This window comes from Megachile rotundata, chromosome 6, assembly GCF_050947335.1.
Source record: "Megachile rotundata isolate GNS110a chromosome 6, iyMegRotu1, whole genome shotgun sequence".
Taxonomy (NCBI): domain Eukaryota; kingdom Metazoa; phylum Arthropoda; class Insecta; order Hymenoptera; family Megachilidae; genus Megachile; species Megachile rotundata.
In genome coordinates this window covers 14,529,572-14,546,162 of record NC_134988.1, presented here as the reverse complement: position 1 = coordinate 14,546,162, position 16,591 = coordinate 14,529,572, and the positions used below count along the sequence as shown (strand labels likewise).

The following is a 16,591-nucleotide window of genomic DNA, read 5'->3' as shown; positions in this document are numbered from 1 at the left end:
CGTTTTATTTTATACGTAGAATATTTCTGATTAAAGTCCGTATTCTCGTTCACCTTTATCGTCGAAGGGCTCGAAGCAATTCGACGTCTCTCATTTACGAGAACACGTTACTACCCTCATCCCCCAAAATGTGGACAAGCAGATTGCCGTCGAGCTGATTAAGGAGCGGTCCTGTTTTACGAGGGTTTCGTTCACGCTTCAACCCCCTGAATTTTCGCTGCGCATGTACGAGATGCGTGGGTGGAGCTCGGATAGGCGTCGCGACGCCAGTGGCCGGGCTTCCATAGATACCTACATGAGGGGAGTAAAGATCGATTCAGATGTTTTCAAGGAGAAACGCTACCATTGCTGCGGGTTCCATCTTCTGTTATTTAAGATTATACTAAAGTGTTTTGGAATGGGAAATAATTTTAGAAAATGATATGGATTTCGAAAGTGGATGTACGTGGTTCTGTGAGTGAGTACTTCTCGTTAAATGTAACATGTATTTATTGATTCTGTTACTGGATAATGTAATTTATATTCACAAGTATTTATGTGTGTACATTTACTGAATTATTATACTATTTTATATGTACAACTTCTTTCACTGTTTCTATCATTATAAAATCAGTATTCTTCTAATATCAGCATAAAATAAGAACATTTGAAATTAGTATCTAAATTTTGCTTACTAAAATTGCTCACGAAGTACGTCATTCGACTCGTCATAACAGTGCAAAGGATTAATACAGTAAATCACCAAAAGTTTTACCTAAAATAAAATTATGAAGATAAAGATCAGCTGTTAGAACCGTCCAGAGGTTCAAACTTGCCAATTAAACGGCAATCGTAAAAGACTGGCAAAAGGAAGGAAAAACGTTTCGAATTGCTCGCGATTTAGGAAGCGATGCCTGTATACCTGTGCTGTAACAAGAGCACGCTACAAACGGTACAAAGGACGCGCTTGTTACAGAAGCGGCCATCTATACAAGAAGGGTGCAACAATGGATGCTCGCGATACGGTGCAATTTTACGAGGAGTAAGGTCAAGCCCGTTTCCTCTTTGCCCTCATCCCGGCTCATGATTTAGGGTATGTTTACCTGCAGTTAAGTACCTTGACGCGTCCGTGACGACGAGGCCGGGCCAATTTGGTGCAAATAAGGGAAACGCCGTAGGGAGGCTACTTCAAACGCATACAATTCCTAACAGTTTCTGTAAACACGCATGTTCATCCCTCTATTCGCTCTGCTGGCACGTAATCCGCTCGACTTTCACGAAACTGGTCCGAACAGAGTTTATCGTGACTTTTCACGAGTCTTGTTTGAACAGCGTATGCTTGGATTATGCGACTTTCGAAATACGATTTCTGTTCTATGAAGGGTGGAAAGGAGAATAAGGACACGAAAATGAAGAGAGGAAGAATTAAGTATCTGTGAAAGAGCTTGACAATTTCAATTATAAAAGTAGTTATATTAAAAAAAATTCAACTAAGAAGCAGTTCAACTAAGTTTGATTTAAAGGCTACTTCTATATGAATTATAAAAATAGTTTAATTTTTAAAAAATTTAGGAGAAGTAGTTCAACTAAATTTGATTTAAAGACTACTTCTATTTGAATTATAAAAATAGTTCAATTTAAAAAATATTCAGGAGAAGCAGTTCACCTAAATTTTATATAAAGACTACTTCTATTTAAATTATAAAAATAGTTCAATTTAAAAAAAATTCAGGAGAAGCAGTTCAACTAAATTTGATATAAAGACTACTTCTATTTCAACATCGATCTGAATTCGTCCAAGAAAATACTTAGATATATTTGAAGATTAAAACAGAGTTAAGATTTAAAAATAGCTGAAGATAAGTTACAATACTTATTCAGTCATTTAAAATGTTTTTCAAGTAATGCATTAGAAAAGTGCATTCATTTAAATAATGAGAAGTTTTTTATTAGCTCAGATGATTTTACGTAAAGAAGTCTAAAACGTAAGTGGAGTTAGTGACCTCATGCGGAGAGGCTCAGAAACTCCGATGAAAGATTTGCAACCCTTGTCTCTCCTGTGAAAAGAGACAGAATTTTGCTGTTTAAAAATTTTGACACAAAGAAGCAATATTTTTTTAAGCTTCCTTCTTTAAAATATTCTCTCTGTAATCATACATAATTGCATAGAGCAATTTAGTATTCCCTCTAAGAAATTAAAAATGTATTTTTATAAAGTTTGAAAAGTTCAACTGCAAAATTAGGCTTCGCGTGTAATTATACAAACAGTACTTTAAAAAGAAAAATTTTTCTTCCTTTTAAAATTGGTAAAATCAATTTTGCCAGTTTCTAAATTTCGCCACACGAGGTCGTTAGTTCCCGAATATTTTATCAATTTAATTTTGAAATTTTTTTTCAAACGCATAAAAATCTGATTGGTGTAAAAAAAATGTTCACAGTATATTCTAATGGGAAAATGATACATGTATCTGAATGGGTAATTTAAATTATTTAATATTAAAACAAGTATTTAGTTTGCCAATAAAATACTTATTATTAAGTATTATAGTTAAATATTATATGTACATATAAGCCAACATTACCTTTCTCGATTTACACACTTTTTGTAACATATATGTAAAAATTAAAGAATCGTCGTTCAATATTTCCTAATTTTATTATTAGTTAACAACATGACCTTTAAAATTAAAAAAAAAGTCGATTATTTTTAAGAAAACGTCGTACAATCATTAACTTTGGTTCTCTAATTACTCTTTCGAATCGAAAGTATATTATAACCGTGTAAAATAAAAAATAAAGATAACAATGTAAATACGAGGTTAATAAACTTTGCAGTATGATTCGCGTGCTCCGTTATCAAAACCTGTTTAAATTATTAAAGATAAAATTCAATAAGTCAATCAAGTTGGCAGTAAACGTTCATTATTCAAGAAATTAAATAAACAAAACAATTATATTAAAGATTCTAATAATAAAAGGTAGTCCACACTTACGAAAAGTGTTCTTTTCAATTACCAATAAACAATACTATAAATTATACATAATTAAATAACTAATTATAATTGACAAATCGATCTTCAGAACAGTTTTCCTAGCGAACAATAAATACTGATTCTCAATGCAAAAATAAGACGTTAATATTCTCGTTTCACATTACAACAGATGCACAAGTCAAAGAAGCTCGTATTTTGATTTACTTTTATTTCTTTCCTACGAGCTATCTCAGTAATGGATAACTGTGGACATTGAAAGTCAATTTAAATTTCAAAATCTGAAAATTTCTGTATCTTTAAATTTCCATGAAGGTTTTCAAACTTTTTCAATTTCCAAATTTTCCAACATTCGATGAATTAGAAAATTTGGAATCCTGAATTTTTTAACCTTGATTTACCCATCACTGAGCTATTCGATCACTGTAGGAGTAACATGAGAAAACATCATGAAAAATCTACAATTATAAAATAATCAAGTCCTCGAGTGTTTCATTTGCAAAAGAGTCTATATTTACATGTTAATCCTTAAATCAAACAGAATTCCTTTTTCAACAGTAAACTAAAAGAGTTCTTACGGCGCGATCTATTTCAACTGGACGGACATTTTGTTAATCTGCAACGAAAGAGAAAAAAGAAAAGAAAGAAATCCCGTATGCTTTGATTTAAAAAAAAAACCTTATTTCAACTAGTATCAGTCAAATGATAATCTTAAACTGGACAAATGTACATGTTACAACGGCGTTATTATACAGTAATACAAATCAACACGTCATTTCGTTTTTCTCGAGAATCTTTAGAGAAGCATTCGAAGGAATTACTTTGTAAGGATCGTGTAATGAAGAACAGCAATATACACTGCTTTATTCATCATTAATATGCGTAAATATGTATGTTATGTATACATAAATATATAATAAATACAAACAAATAAATACACAATTTATTTATTCATATTTACATATATATTTATATATACATGTATTTATAGCATTATTTAGACAATGCATATGTATATACACGATATGATATAATTTATAACCGAACTATCCTTAAACTGTATGCGAGGAGAAATATGTCATAAAATCGAACTCATTTAAAACACTGTAATATTTAAGAAATATTTTCTCTTCTATCCTCAGCAACAACATCTTTCATTAAGACTTATATTTATTTTTTACACAACCAATTATCTTTTCTTTCCGGTTGTATCTTTTACAGATTACCCTGTAAATGCGAATGTGTATGCGTATGTTACGGAACAAGTAAGTTAACGTGCGATGTATAGTTCAATCAAACGAGAGCGAAAACCGATAAAAATTAGGATAACTAGGATACGAGTAGTTAACCGTATAACCAAGAATATTCAATAATATTCACAAACGCTAGTTCTATTCCTTGACAGAGTAATTATCAAATTACTCTAATTTATCAAATTTAAAAACTCCCAAATTTTTAGAAACGTAAAGTTTCTAAAGCTGAAATCTTTCAAATAAAAGTTCGTAAACTTTTCCTTCTGTATCATTTTTCCTAAGAAAGGCTAACCTCGCGAGTCATAAGTGTCCACTCTCAAAATAGAATGAAGAGTAAGTGGAGTCACACATCATCAATTTCGCTGCTACGCAAAAGCATTTGGAAGCTCTCGTTTAACGGAACTACCCACAGACACGTGTTGCGAATGGATCGTACGAAACAGTATTTCATAGGTAGTTAACGATTTATACGGAAAAGCGTGATAACATATACGTATATATATACGTATATTCAATGCGAGTAAGTCTGTCTGAAATACGAGTTCCCTATGACCTCTGCATCGATCCAACATTGTCGAGCACTAATATTTTCCTACGCAAAAGGAACAAAGCCAATTTGCTTGCTCGCACTTAGTACTCATGTTTCTGGTAGTTTATCGTTGCGCGTGTCAAACGATTCGAATTTGCTAAAATTAACATGATTAGTAATAACATTAGCATAAATCGCTTCAACTCTTAAAAATAGATTTAAAATGAACCAATAAATACTATACTTTTCCTTTTCCATCGAATCGAGAACATTTTTTTTTTAATTTTTACTTATCAATCTACTATTCAAAGATAAAACATATTGAACTACATAAAATTTCAGTAGCTTATAGCAATCGATATTATTCTCATCAAAAAAGAAAAAAAAAAGTTAAAAAAGAATAATAAATTTACGTTTCAAACACGTAAAAACATCGAAAGGCAACGTGCAAAAAATATGCCCTGATTTCAGTAATACGCATCAACTTACAACAATGTTCCCCCATAATCGCTATCATGCGAATAAAAAATAATATCCGTTACGATATAACCAGAAGTATAGGCACTATTTTTTTTAATCTTCCGTAAAATCAGAAGTATAGGATCATGATTAAAAAATTTAAACTAAAAAAGCAGAACTGTTTGCTATCTACAGTTCGTACTCGTCAGTTTACGCACTGATTAATTTCGGCTCGAACAATGTTAGAACGATAATCATGCCCTGTTGTCCTTACGAGCCGAGAAAAGAAAAAGTAACTAAGGCAATGAGTCAATTCAGCGGTTCTAGACACGTGACGCGCGTATTACACCGGTACAGATGTTCCACCCGCATTCAAGGTAGCTTAATTTTGCTTGAGTTTGGCGAAATCGATTTCGGCGTAATTGAATCCCTCTTGAGACGCTGGAGAGACGGGCGCCGTACTAGCGACCTCTGGAAGATCGAGACTAGCGTAATGCAAAACTTCTCCGTCAGATTGCGCCTTGTCGTGGCACTCCTCCAACGGACTCGGTGTGGCGGTAGGCGTAGGCGTCGGCGTCTCATCCGACGTTTTTGGAGACGATGATTGTCTCTCGATGCTTGGCTTGAACCCAGACAACGTAGGACTGGTATTCGGGGATGCGGTTATCAAGCGTGGTTTCGACACGTGCAAATCGGAAAACTTCTTCGTTATAGCGTTCAACGGGCTTTCTTGCGAGGTCAATGAATTTGATATCACTTGATTAACTTGATTATCCTTGTCTGCCGGACTAGAAGGCCTATCGTTGATTACTTTCGACAAAGTATTGTTCGCCTCCGTTATGGAAACGGAACTGATTGTGCTCACTCTATTGTTCGCAGGTTCCACAACTGCACGATCGTTGCTTTTGGAAGTGACATTCAATTCTGAAGACTCGTCGTTAGTCTTTTGATGAGTAAAGGATTTTTCAGGTGACTGGGGACTGTTTAGGGAGAAAGGGAAGATAGTGGCTGAGGAACCTGTTGGAGTTGCTCGCGGTGGCGACGCAGGAGTACTAGCTAAACTTTCTGACTCTGGACTTCCGTTTAGGGGTAAGAAACTAGGAGTTTTTATAGGTTTATTTCCGGCTTGGATCGCGATCGGTTGGGAACGCAACTTCTCCTTGCGACTACCCGTCCGCGTTGCTACTTTACGATTGTTACGATTGCTCATGTTCATGTTTATATAGTCTTGTTCTAAACCTGATCTCGATTTGAAGTTCATGTCGACGTAGTCGGCAGGTGGACGTCGTGGAAGATCAACTGGTGCTGTTCTCGTGGCTCCTGAAATATAATTAAAATCTATAAACATTAGTAGCATAGAAACACTCTTATTGTTCTTCTTAGAAAAAAAAGAAGTTTATATATACCCGACAAGTCTTCATAATTAGACACTGAACAAAATAGACTTAATGAGGAAAATTAACTACAGTAATGCTGTTACACGTAACAGTAAACTTTAAATATTCATGTTAGATCAGACAATTTCGATGCGCCGCCATGCTCGAGGCTCGCTGGGTTAATGGGTTAAAATGAATTTTTTACCTGGTGGTCCATTTGATTGCACGCATTCTTCTTGCATAGGTGAGGAAATTAGTTTAGGACTCGTATCGGATTGTGACCAATCCTCCATTACACTATCCATTCTCATGTATGGCCCTTCTGCTTCTTCCACGGGCTTCAAAGTAGTAATTATTGGTTTATGCGTAGAAGCAGCAGACGATATATGAATATGACTATGATTTTGATTGGCAGTGATTGTATTATTATTGTTATTACGATTGATCTGAAAAATTTTAGTATAATAATTGAAACGAGCAAAAGTTAATAAACAGAAGTACTTCAACGATATAGTCGATGAATTTCAAATTCAGCTCGATTAAATTAACGTTAACGAGGAGAGCATAACACGTACGATGTTATAAACCTTTGGATACAATCTTTTCGAGTATTGTATCCTAAAGATAGTTTACGCTAAATCCATGGCTCAAACGTCATGTGTTCCCCTCGTGACATTTTCAAAAATCATTGCACCCAAATACAATTGGTTTTGGAGAAATAACAGTAATTTTAATTACATGAAAACCTACCTTATTTATGCGACTCATATCGACGTACGGGGCAGTTGTCGACGAGGGTGGTTGACCTGGAGACATATCAACGTAGGAACTGGTGTCAGTGGCAGTAGAGTATGAGTGTGACTGAGAATGCGATTGCGAGTAAGACGAAGGCGGCGAATTAAAAGTTGTAGAAATACTGGGCTTAGTGAAATCCAATTCCATCAAGTCTTCCATTCGCTCAGAATTTATGGAACAACCCGAATTATGTCCCCAAGAACTGGACAGTAATGGTGCTGAGTTTGATTTGTTGGAAGTCGAGTTTTCATATCCACCAGGCAACGGTGCAGTAACTACATTCGATAACCTCCCAATCTCAGGCTTTTTAGATCTGCTACCAACAGAGAAAGCTCGTACTCTGCTAGCTTCTTGTTGCGCGATATCCAATCTATTCAACACAAGAGAAAGACATAGTTATGTATCGTGACTTTAATGTCATACGGAGTTTAGGTAAATTCCCATACCTATTCTTACGATGCCTGTTCATCGGTTCAGGCCGAGAACCAATGGAATAAGCTCTCGCTGGTCTAGCTTGTAAATCGTCTCCAGGTGGCAGAAAACTCGCTACTTTGTCCAAATGATACTCGGAAAATCGCAAGTCTGTGCTGGGTGTACCGGAAGTAACAGAACAACTACTGCCAGCATGTGACAAATCGTCAGGAAAATGACCGTTGTGATTATGCGAAGGAACCATATCCACATATCCATTGTTTCCAACAGGTGCCATAGGTACATAACCTTCTGGTAAGGTACTCGATTCTTCGACGAGAGACGATGCTCGAGAATGCGAGTGTCCTGTTCCAGAACTCATTGGCATATAGACTCCACTACGACCTGGACTCGAACCGCAAGGACTGCACATTTCTATATAGGAACTTTGCTGAAAATGTAATAAATGATACGAATTATAATTCCATCATTTTGTGACTATTAATACTTTGACTACAAATTACTTAAAATCAAAGTATTAATATAGGCTTATATCATCGATGAGCAAATCTAGCGCCCACTGTAAGCCTGAGTTATAGAATGCGGAGAGATTTAAGCCTAGCGTGTTCTTGTGGGCGCCGTTGTTCATGAGTGATTTGGAAAACAACTTACCTGGGAAGGAGAATGAGACTTAAAATTGGGCGAATATTTATGATGCGAATGCGACGTGGACCATGGTGCGTAATCATCGCCGTTTTCCTCTAAAATAACAGGTTCATCTGGTGTTAAAGAATGTCCATATCGCGAGACCGTACCCTCTTCTAATATATTTTCACCACCATCGTCCATCGAAAGAGATGATCCCGCGGAGTCCGTGGAACAAGCTCCAGAAGCGGGACTAATAGGCATTGATGAGATCGGTGGCGAATAAGAAAGGCCTCTCACGTACATGGAATGCGGTCTCAGTACGTGAGGTATAAAATGAGTACTCCTAGGATGACTTAATACCGATGAAGGATGACTCTCGCTGGTGGTGCGAGCTCTCGACGGTAAACTGTCGCATCTGTCGCGGCCGTTTGCACCTAAAAAGATGTCAGTTCAACAGGTTACCACAGACTATAGAATGCAATGAAACAAAGTTCGAAAAGCATCCATCCTCCCAGCATAGCAGCGGTTAGTTCATTTGCATATTCAAATGAGTTTCCATCAAAATCTGTATAATATTTATACGCATATTTATGTATACAATTGGTTATTGTTCCAAACATATATATTTCAGATCAAGCAACTGGACAGTGATCAAAGAGATGATATCAAATGGAGGGAGAAATCAAATGGAAGATATCTATACGCTTAGCTGCAAACAATCAAGGAGGAAAGTGTAGCAATACGGGGGAGAAAAAAGAGGTGATGTAACGTTACTCGACTGGAATGCTGTACAAAGGTATTCCATCAACCGCTTTGCGCGACGAAAGGAACAAAAGGAAGCGTTACTTCGTCACGAAGTATCGTGCAACTGATCGCATGCAAAATAGAAGCTTGCATATCCACAGCGGCACGATCATCTCAGGTGAGAAACCGCAATTATATATGGCACAGCAGCAATGATTTCGTTTTCGAGTGTTCGTTTGCGAACTCGAACCTCGCGCGTAAGGAATGAAGTAGAAAAAACGAAAACAGAAAAACAGGTTACAGCGAGGCAGAGACACTAAAAGAGAAACAAAAAAAATATCTCTTGCTGACTTATCGTATGACGAAACAAAAATACATACAGCGTAAAACTGATCTTTTGGATGATTGCATTTGATTGATAATAACGGCAGCTAAGGGCAGCGACAGGGTTCTCTGATGGGATATTGTCGCGGTTGTGGTTGTGGTGGTCACAGTAGCGGTCGTAGTGATGGTAATAGTGGTGGTAGTTGTTGTTGTTGTACTTGTTGTAACATGAACGGATTGGGAATTATTGACGGAATGGGGATGACTCGCTACCGAATGACGACGTCTAGTGGTAGTGGCACAGTTGGTATTAGTCGAGGCAATCCCAGCAGTCCCAGCCCCGGTACCAGCAACGACTGCAAACCATACAGCTCTCACTGTCGTACAACTACTTTTGCCTTTCGCGTATTTTTTTTTATTTAATATAGTGCTGATAATTATCGAGATTTTACTATAAGAATTTTTATGGAATTTATAAAGAATTTTTTAAGTGCGTGGGTTTCTGTTTAATGGATTAATTATTGACCAATTTTACGAAGCTGAACGAATTCCTCCTTAAACTATGCAATACATATTTGTTTTTGTTCTACTTGGCATCATTAATATGTATGTCCATCAACGTCATGCGAACACGGTGTTGAAACATTGTGCAATACTAGAAACTTATGTATGAGTAGTATTAACTGATATAATTTTGTATGCTTTGCCACAAAATTGTTCAATTATGTATCGTATTCGATCTTTGTGTAAAAATTGAATGTTAAAAAAAATATTATTGTTAATTGTTCGTTCTTTGAACTTTTATATATTTATCTTATTGAAAATAAAAATTAAATAAGATAAAAATAACGAATTGTCAGTTTCTTAACAGATTTGAGTTGAAAACTTTGAAATTATAATCACACTTATAATCCTTTAATGCCCACATTTTATAAGAAATAAAAAGCATACAACTACAATGACAGAAAACAGACCCATGACTGAATTGCAAGAAGGGATACTCTGAGTCTGATTAGACTGCTCCTGTTCCTGTATTGGATCCACCTGCTCCTCGTGCGTCCTGTGTTCCTCTGTAATACCCGCAACCCATTTGTGTTATTCTAAAGCTAAGTTTTCAACTGTACATTCAGCTGATATTTCAAAGCATACAGTGTGGTGCAGTTATGGTCCAGTATAAAAAAAATTGATATTTTGGACAACTTACATATGGATCTAAAAGGAATTCGCGTAGGATGATTTCTGTACAAAGGAATTTCTGTACATAATGTTTAGTGTCCAAATAAAATAAAAGAAAGAAGAGAACCATGTACAAAGTACAATGAACATATAACAAACTTTTAGTGTTGCAAAGACTATAAACTATTTATACAACCGAAAATTTATTTTACAGATAATAATTATAAAATGAAATTGCAAGAAACCATAACTGATACTGTGTCTAGATATGTAAAGAAGATTTTCTAACAAAGATTCTTTAAAAGTAAAACTTACCTAACGGTGAGAAGTTGTTGAACTTTTGTCCAGTGTGGCGACGTTGCAAAACAAAGATTGGTTTGCTAGCTTCAGTCGCAGAAGAACTACGCCTTCTTTGACGTGGATCCACATCATCTTTGCTACTATTAGAGTTGCTCATGGCATTCATAATAGCAGCATGCATATTGTGAGCTATGTTGCTGTCTTCAGCTTCCATCCACAGTTCACCTCCACCAGTGACTGCTGAACGACCTACTTCCATATAGAAGATACGATCCATATACCCACATCGTCTGATGCAAATCAACTAAGAAACAAAAATGTGCCATTAGTTAAATACATTGAAGGGGCAGGGATTTTTTTTACACATCTCAGACTATGTCATTTTATTAAAATAGTGAGCTTACAGGAAATTCTATAGAATCTGAATTATCCTTTGCCCCAATTTTCACTAGGCTTAATGTTCGATCAGTTAAACATAGCCTATATGGACCATGAATATTCTTTCGTTCACCTAGTCCTTTTTTCTGCATCGTAACTTGCCATACATGTTCTGAAATAAAACACATTTATATCTCACTATAATTGATAATATATAACATAGTACTGTGAAACTATATTGAGAATATCAATATTTCTTGGTGTAATTTATAAGATACTATAAAGTAGTAACATGTATGGAGCGAATCAGTGTAAATCCTAGTAATGATCTGCTTTCTAATAATATAATATCTAGTAACTAAAATGATTGAATTAACCTAGCAAAATCATATTATAACCTAAATTATATGAATAAAAAGCAGATGTTCATAAGATCTCAGTTAAAATTTTCTATAGACTCTGACATAAGTCAAAATTTTTATAAAGAATTAGATGCTTTCTTTAAGATCTTAAATTTCAGACTTTTATGAAAACAGGACAAATGGTTCTTGTTTACACTTTTTACCTATAAGTCCTGAAAGCAAATTTAAAAAAATGAAGATGTGAGAACTGTTACTCTATACAAACTTATAACAATTCAAAACATTAAACTTGTTTTTCTAACAATAATTTCTTTGTTATGTGATTATTTATTCATAACAGTTATCATTTTTGTGCAATCAATTTTTTAAACAATCAACCATGTTTGTCAACATATTTTGCGATTTACACTGATGTGCTTTTGAGTCCTCTGTACATCAGGTCATTATTTACATTATTACTTTATTTTGTTTAAGATGTTATTACAAGTATAAGTCCTCTACCAGTATCATGAACCAACTCAAAAGAAAAACAAGGCCGAGAAAAATGTTTTCCGCTTTATCGAAGCAAATATACTTCGTATTTTGACCTGCAGCCTTTATTCTTTGTCACGAAATTGTAGACAATGACGCATTTATAAAAACAGGTAAATAACTGGTTTGAAAGTCCAAAACATGGTAGTTTACTGGCTCTGGAACTTGGTAAACACTCGGTATTTACCTAAAATTTCCAAGAGCTTTTCACGCGTAAAAACGTTCGTCTTCGATACGCGACCTAATTCTAATTCAAACCGTAATAGCGCATTACCAAATATAGGCCGAGGTTGCTCTCCATCGGCTACATCTCCGCTCTGAAGTAAAAGCATCGCTTTCAACCATTCGTCCAGTTCTTTTTCGCTTTCCAAAATCAAACAGAAGCACTCGTCTTTCGTATACAACGCGATGACGTGCTTGTGCTTGGTGTCCACGCGTTTATTGATATTGAAGCAGCTGTCTAGTAAGATGCTACGTTTCGGTGGCTGTCTGTTCTCGAACTTCTTTTTACTATCGTAATATTCGAGACACGGGGGGTAGCCTGGCGCTTCGCCTCGTAGCACGAAGAATTTCTTCTTTTGAGTTTTCAGTTTTTTCACGTACCCGCAAAGAACAACGGGACCTCCCGAGGGGGAGACTAAACCCCTGCCCGAAGACATCGTCGCGGTGACGATCGAAAACGCCGTCGTCGCGAAGAATCTTGCGGGTCCTCTAATGACACGTTATCCTGTACCATTTACATGGTACAGAACAATCAATTTGCCACGCGCATCTTCTATCAAAACACGCTATTCCGTTGGTTCATTGTGGGTGAACGTGTGTTCCCACCCACGTTGTCCGAAACACTTCCGATGCGACAAATTTTTATCGCAGAAACACAAAACGAATATCCGAAACAGTCCAATCATGTATGACCACTTTCACGCACATGATACGAATCCAACAAATATATTTAAAAACTGCCGAAATTGTTGTGTTTTTGCGCAACGTGTCTGCTTGTCCTGCTTTTATCGCGGAGAGGTTGTCGTCGATATCGTTGTACTCGAGACACGCTAACGGTGGAAGCACGTGTCGGGGGTAAATAAGCAATAACACGCCACCACGGTGCATGTGCACTCAATGTGTACTAAGGGCGTCGTATGGATCGCTCCTTCCTGATGCAGTTCGAGGGAAACGTGCACTATCGACTGACCACGTTTTCCGAGGTTATGAAGTTCGGAACCGCTTAATCCTCCGACGAACAACCGGAAATCCTTTCTGACCGTTTCACGAAGAATAGGGATCGCATACCTGTCCAGGTTTCTGCGATGGCGGTTCTCGATGGGTTCGGGTTCCACCTGTCACGCGGTTTCGTCTAATTTCAACCGCCACGATTCGTGGCTCTGATCACAGAGGGGATTGCTCGCAACCTGAGGTCAACAATATTTGCAACCATTTACGTATTTTGCATTTATGAATGTCTTTATCGAGAGAACGATGAAATCCTGGGGAACTGTTTTTCTGGGTTACAAGGCTCGTGCACCTGTTTATCGCGTCGAATAACACAATTTACTGCGTGGTCCACAATGGTTGGCGCGTATACACACACGGGTACGTATAAAGAAACGCTTGTATACACGATGATACAGAAAGACGGAGACACACGCGGGCGTGTTCACGTGTACACAAATACAAAGCATGTGTGTACGCGCGCGCGCTAGTGGCCGTTCGCGAGTACGTTTAGGGTGCGTTTAGACTAAGCGAGCGAATATCCGTGCTTCCCCCACTTCTGTGAAATTCAAACATGAACGAGCATTCTTCGCCGCTCCGTGATTGTTCCCTGAACCGCATGCTCTAACGCAAACACCCGCGATAGTTGAATCAAATCGATATGACTCACTTTGATGTGATTCAATTCCATGATTCAATTTGATATACTTCGATTTAACATGATTTAATTTCACGCGATTCAAATCGGACAATCCAATTCAATGAATTTTAGTTCCACGAGTTTCAATTCCACGTGTTCTGTTTGTCGTGATTCAATTCAATTCCAGACAGCTTTTTCCACGAATTTCAATTCAACGTGATTGAATTTTATAATTTTCAATTAAACACAGTTCAGCACGACACGATTCAAGTTTATATGTTTGAATTCAACAATTCGAACAGTTTGTTTGAACTCAACGAACATTCGCTCGCATTCAACGGTTTGTTATGACCGAATGGTTCGTTCAATGATCGTTCACACTAAACGAGCACGAGCGAATGCTCTAGCTCGTTTAGTCTAAACGCACCCTTAGAGGAAATACGTAGAGAGGTAGAGAAAAAGAGAGGGACGGGCGATACACACGCAGGTGGGTGGTTGAACCCCTCTTATCGTTGGTTAGCGCGGTATAAAGGCGGCTTGCTTCGGGTAAATAGGCTATTGTCAAGGGCAGGACGATTTTTTCATGCGCAATAGTAGGCACATCAAAACACGGCAGCATTCCAGGTCGATGCGAGAACGCACTTCTCTTCCCACACCCCTTATATATCGAGCACTTTGCGGAAACACACGAATGGATTTCACGATGCGGTTAACAACACTTCGCCAACGTGCACGGCACGTCCTGAACGCGAACTCCCGATTGGATACACGCGAAATCTGTTCACGACAATCACATCTGCTCGAGGTGAAAAATTCGGGTCTCCTTTCGTACCCACCATCCCTCTCTTCCCCCTTCCGCCCGCGTGCGAGCGACAAATATCGCGTCACTCGTGATCACCAAGTTGTGCGCTTTAACCGTTTTCTTCGTATAATCAACTTAAAGAACACTAAATTTCCTCGTTTCTTCGGTACACATCAATGTTCACAAACGACACGCACGTATCTTGAACTTTTTTCCGTCGCACGCCTAGACAGCTAAATAGGCGCTCGTGTCCATATTGTAAAGGTCATGTGTATGGTAAGCTCCGCAGTTGTAAACAAGATGTACGCAGGCGCTAACCGCTCGAATGGCGGCGACGGCGGCGACTCGATACGCGATACGCCACGACCGTAAATACACATACGTACGTACGTATTTACGTACACATGCGGTTGTCTCTTTTGCAGTGGCGTAACTATCGTGTCGACTAAACACCGCAATGCGGTGTATCCTTTCGGAAGTCGTTCGACTTACGCTACATCCTCTTCCAAAAATGTAAGTTACCAAGGATTTAATTTCATCGCAGCTGTATCGAAGGTGAACGTACGGGCCGTAACGGTTTGCGGTTATAGATTTCTTACGAATTTATGCTAGTTTCCTTCTTGTAGTTACAAATAATTTCATACTATTAATGATATCATATTCGTGTATAAATAGAACGATGAATGATAGGATATTTATAAAAAGTACAAATGCAATTGAAAATAACTGCGATGATGTCCGAGCAGTGATATGAATTTTCATCATTATAATTTTTGTTACGCCACTGCTTCCTTTAATGTCTCACACTGACATAGAACGTCATAATATAGAGACATGCGCTTGCACGAACACGTATGCGTGCTTTCAAGTCAAGGTGGACGACTATGGATACACGCATTTCGCTCGCGTCGTTCTGGGTATTGGATCCTCATCGGCAGGGTCGTTTGTAAACACATACGTAAGCACATAAATAAATTCCTCTAGACTAATCGGCCATACTAATCGTTTCGAACAGTGTTTAAGGAGAAAATATAGTTTCTAATAATGAGTGATGCATAATGTTGCACAACTCGGAAAAGTAAACATAGCCATGGTTAAATTTGCATGAAATCAAAGGCCAAAGATGAACGTTATTCGTGTAATTCATTGGTCCTGTTATAATATGTAAATTAAGGTGAAGTATGTGTTTCACGAAGTAGTTGGTATATTTGATATTCATGCACAAGGTCCAGAGTTCGTACTCGATTCTGAAACTTTTTCTGTGTGATTCATATTCTGTGTATTTAATGATTTGGGGATTACTAGAAACAATAGCTTTGAGATTAGGTATTATCATCTTTAATATCATAATTCGAACAATGATAACAATTAAAATTCATATAATTAGAAATAATCATTGTACTTATGAAAAAATATAAGTATTTATTTATATAAAAAAACATAGAAATTATATTGCATCCACATGATCATTAAGAAACATGTATACAATTGTGTGATGTACATATACTCTGAATTATATGTAAAAATATAGTAATTAAGAACAAAATATTTGTACTAAATTGTTACAATTTATTACTTACAATTATGGAAATGTATAAAATCTATAATAATCAACATGATACTTCACATAATACTATGAGTCTGTAACTTAACAAAAATTTCATATAAAACTCTTTACTATTGCA

At 37.0% G+C, this 16,591-nt stretch overlaps 1 protein-coding gene and 2 long non-coding RNA genes across 13 annotated transcripts; 2 read left to right on the top strand and 1 right to left on the bottom strand.

Annotated features, from left to right (window-relative positions):
* Window positions 1-2,485: 2,485 nt before the first annotated feature.
* Window positions 2,486-15,184, bottom strand: chico (insulin receptor substrate 1 chico). Of its 11 annotated transcripts, none has more exons than XM_076532800.1 (11): window positions 12,530-15,184; window positions 11,389-11,534; window positions 11,000-11,288; window positions 10,483-10,578; window positions 9,565-9,864; window positions 8,632-8,874; window positions 8,465-8,553; window positions 7,828-8,243; window positions 7,337-7,751; window positions 6,792-7,032; window positions 3,460-6,548 (listed from the first exon to the last, which is right to left on the bottom strand). In XM_076532800.1, exons 1-11 carry the CDS (start codon window positions 12,912-12,914, stop codon window positions 5,593-5,595), a joined length of 3,576 nt encoding a protein of 1,191 aa, XP_076388915.1. In that variant the 5' UTR covers window positions 12,915-15,184; the 3' UTR covers window positions 3,460-5,592. The 11 variants fall into 11 exon arrangements, with proteins under 11 accessions (XP_076388920.1, XP_076388915.1, XP_076388912.1 ...); XM_076532797.1 differs by having other exon boundaries at window positions 8,465-8,874; window positions 12,530-13,777; window positions 14,532-15,183; XM_076532796.1 differs by having other exon boundaries at window positions 8,465-8,874; window positions 12,530-13,777; window positions 14,588-15,183.
* LOC143264644 (uncharacterized) lies at window positions 8,826-10,357 on the top strand. Its single transcript, XR_013038489.1, has 2 exons — window positions 8,826-8,965; window positions 9,072-10,357. It is a non-coding gene; the product is annotated as an uncharacterized LOC143264644 (long non-coding RNA).
* Window positions 15,185-15,298: 114 nt separating the features above from the next.
* On the top strand, window positions 15,299-16,591 carry LOC143264645 (uncharacterized). Its single transcript, XR_013038490.1, has 2 exons — window positions 15,299-15,419; window positions 15,582-16,591. It is a non-coding gene; the product is annotated as an uncharacterized LOC143264645 (long non-coding RNA).

Bases quoted from the DNA above. Each gene is read 5' to 3' on its own strand.
- chico (XM_076532797.1), bottom strand. From the start codon at position 12,914: ATGTCTTCGGGCAGGGGTTTAGTCTCCCCCTCGGGAGGTCCCGTTGTT. The intron at 8,875-9,564 runs GTATGTATTTTT...ACATCTTTTTAG, and splicing joins CAAAAGATCAGTTTTACGCT to GTGCAAACGGCCGCGACAGA. The intron at 7,033-7,336 runs GTAGGTTTTCAT...AAAATTTTTCAG, and splicing joins ATATGAGTCGCATAAATAAG to ATCAATCGTAATAACAATAA.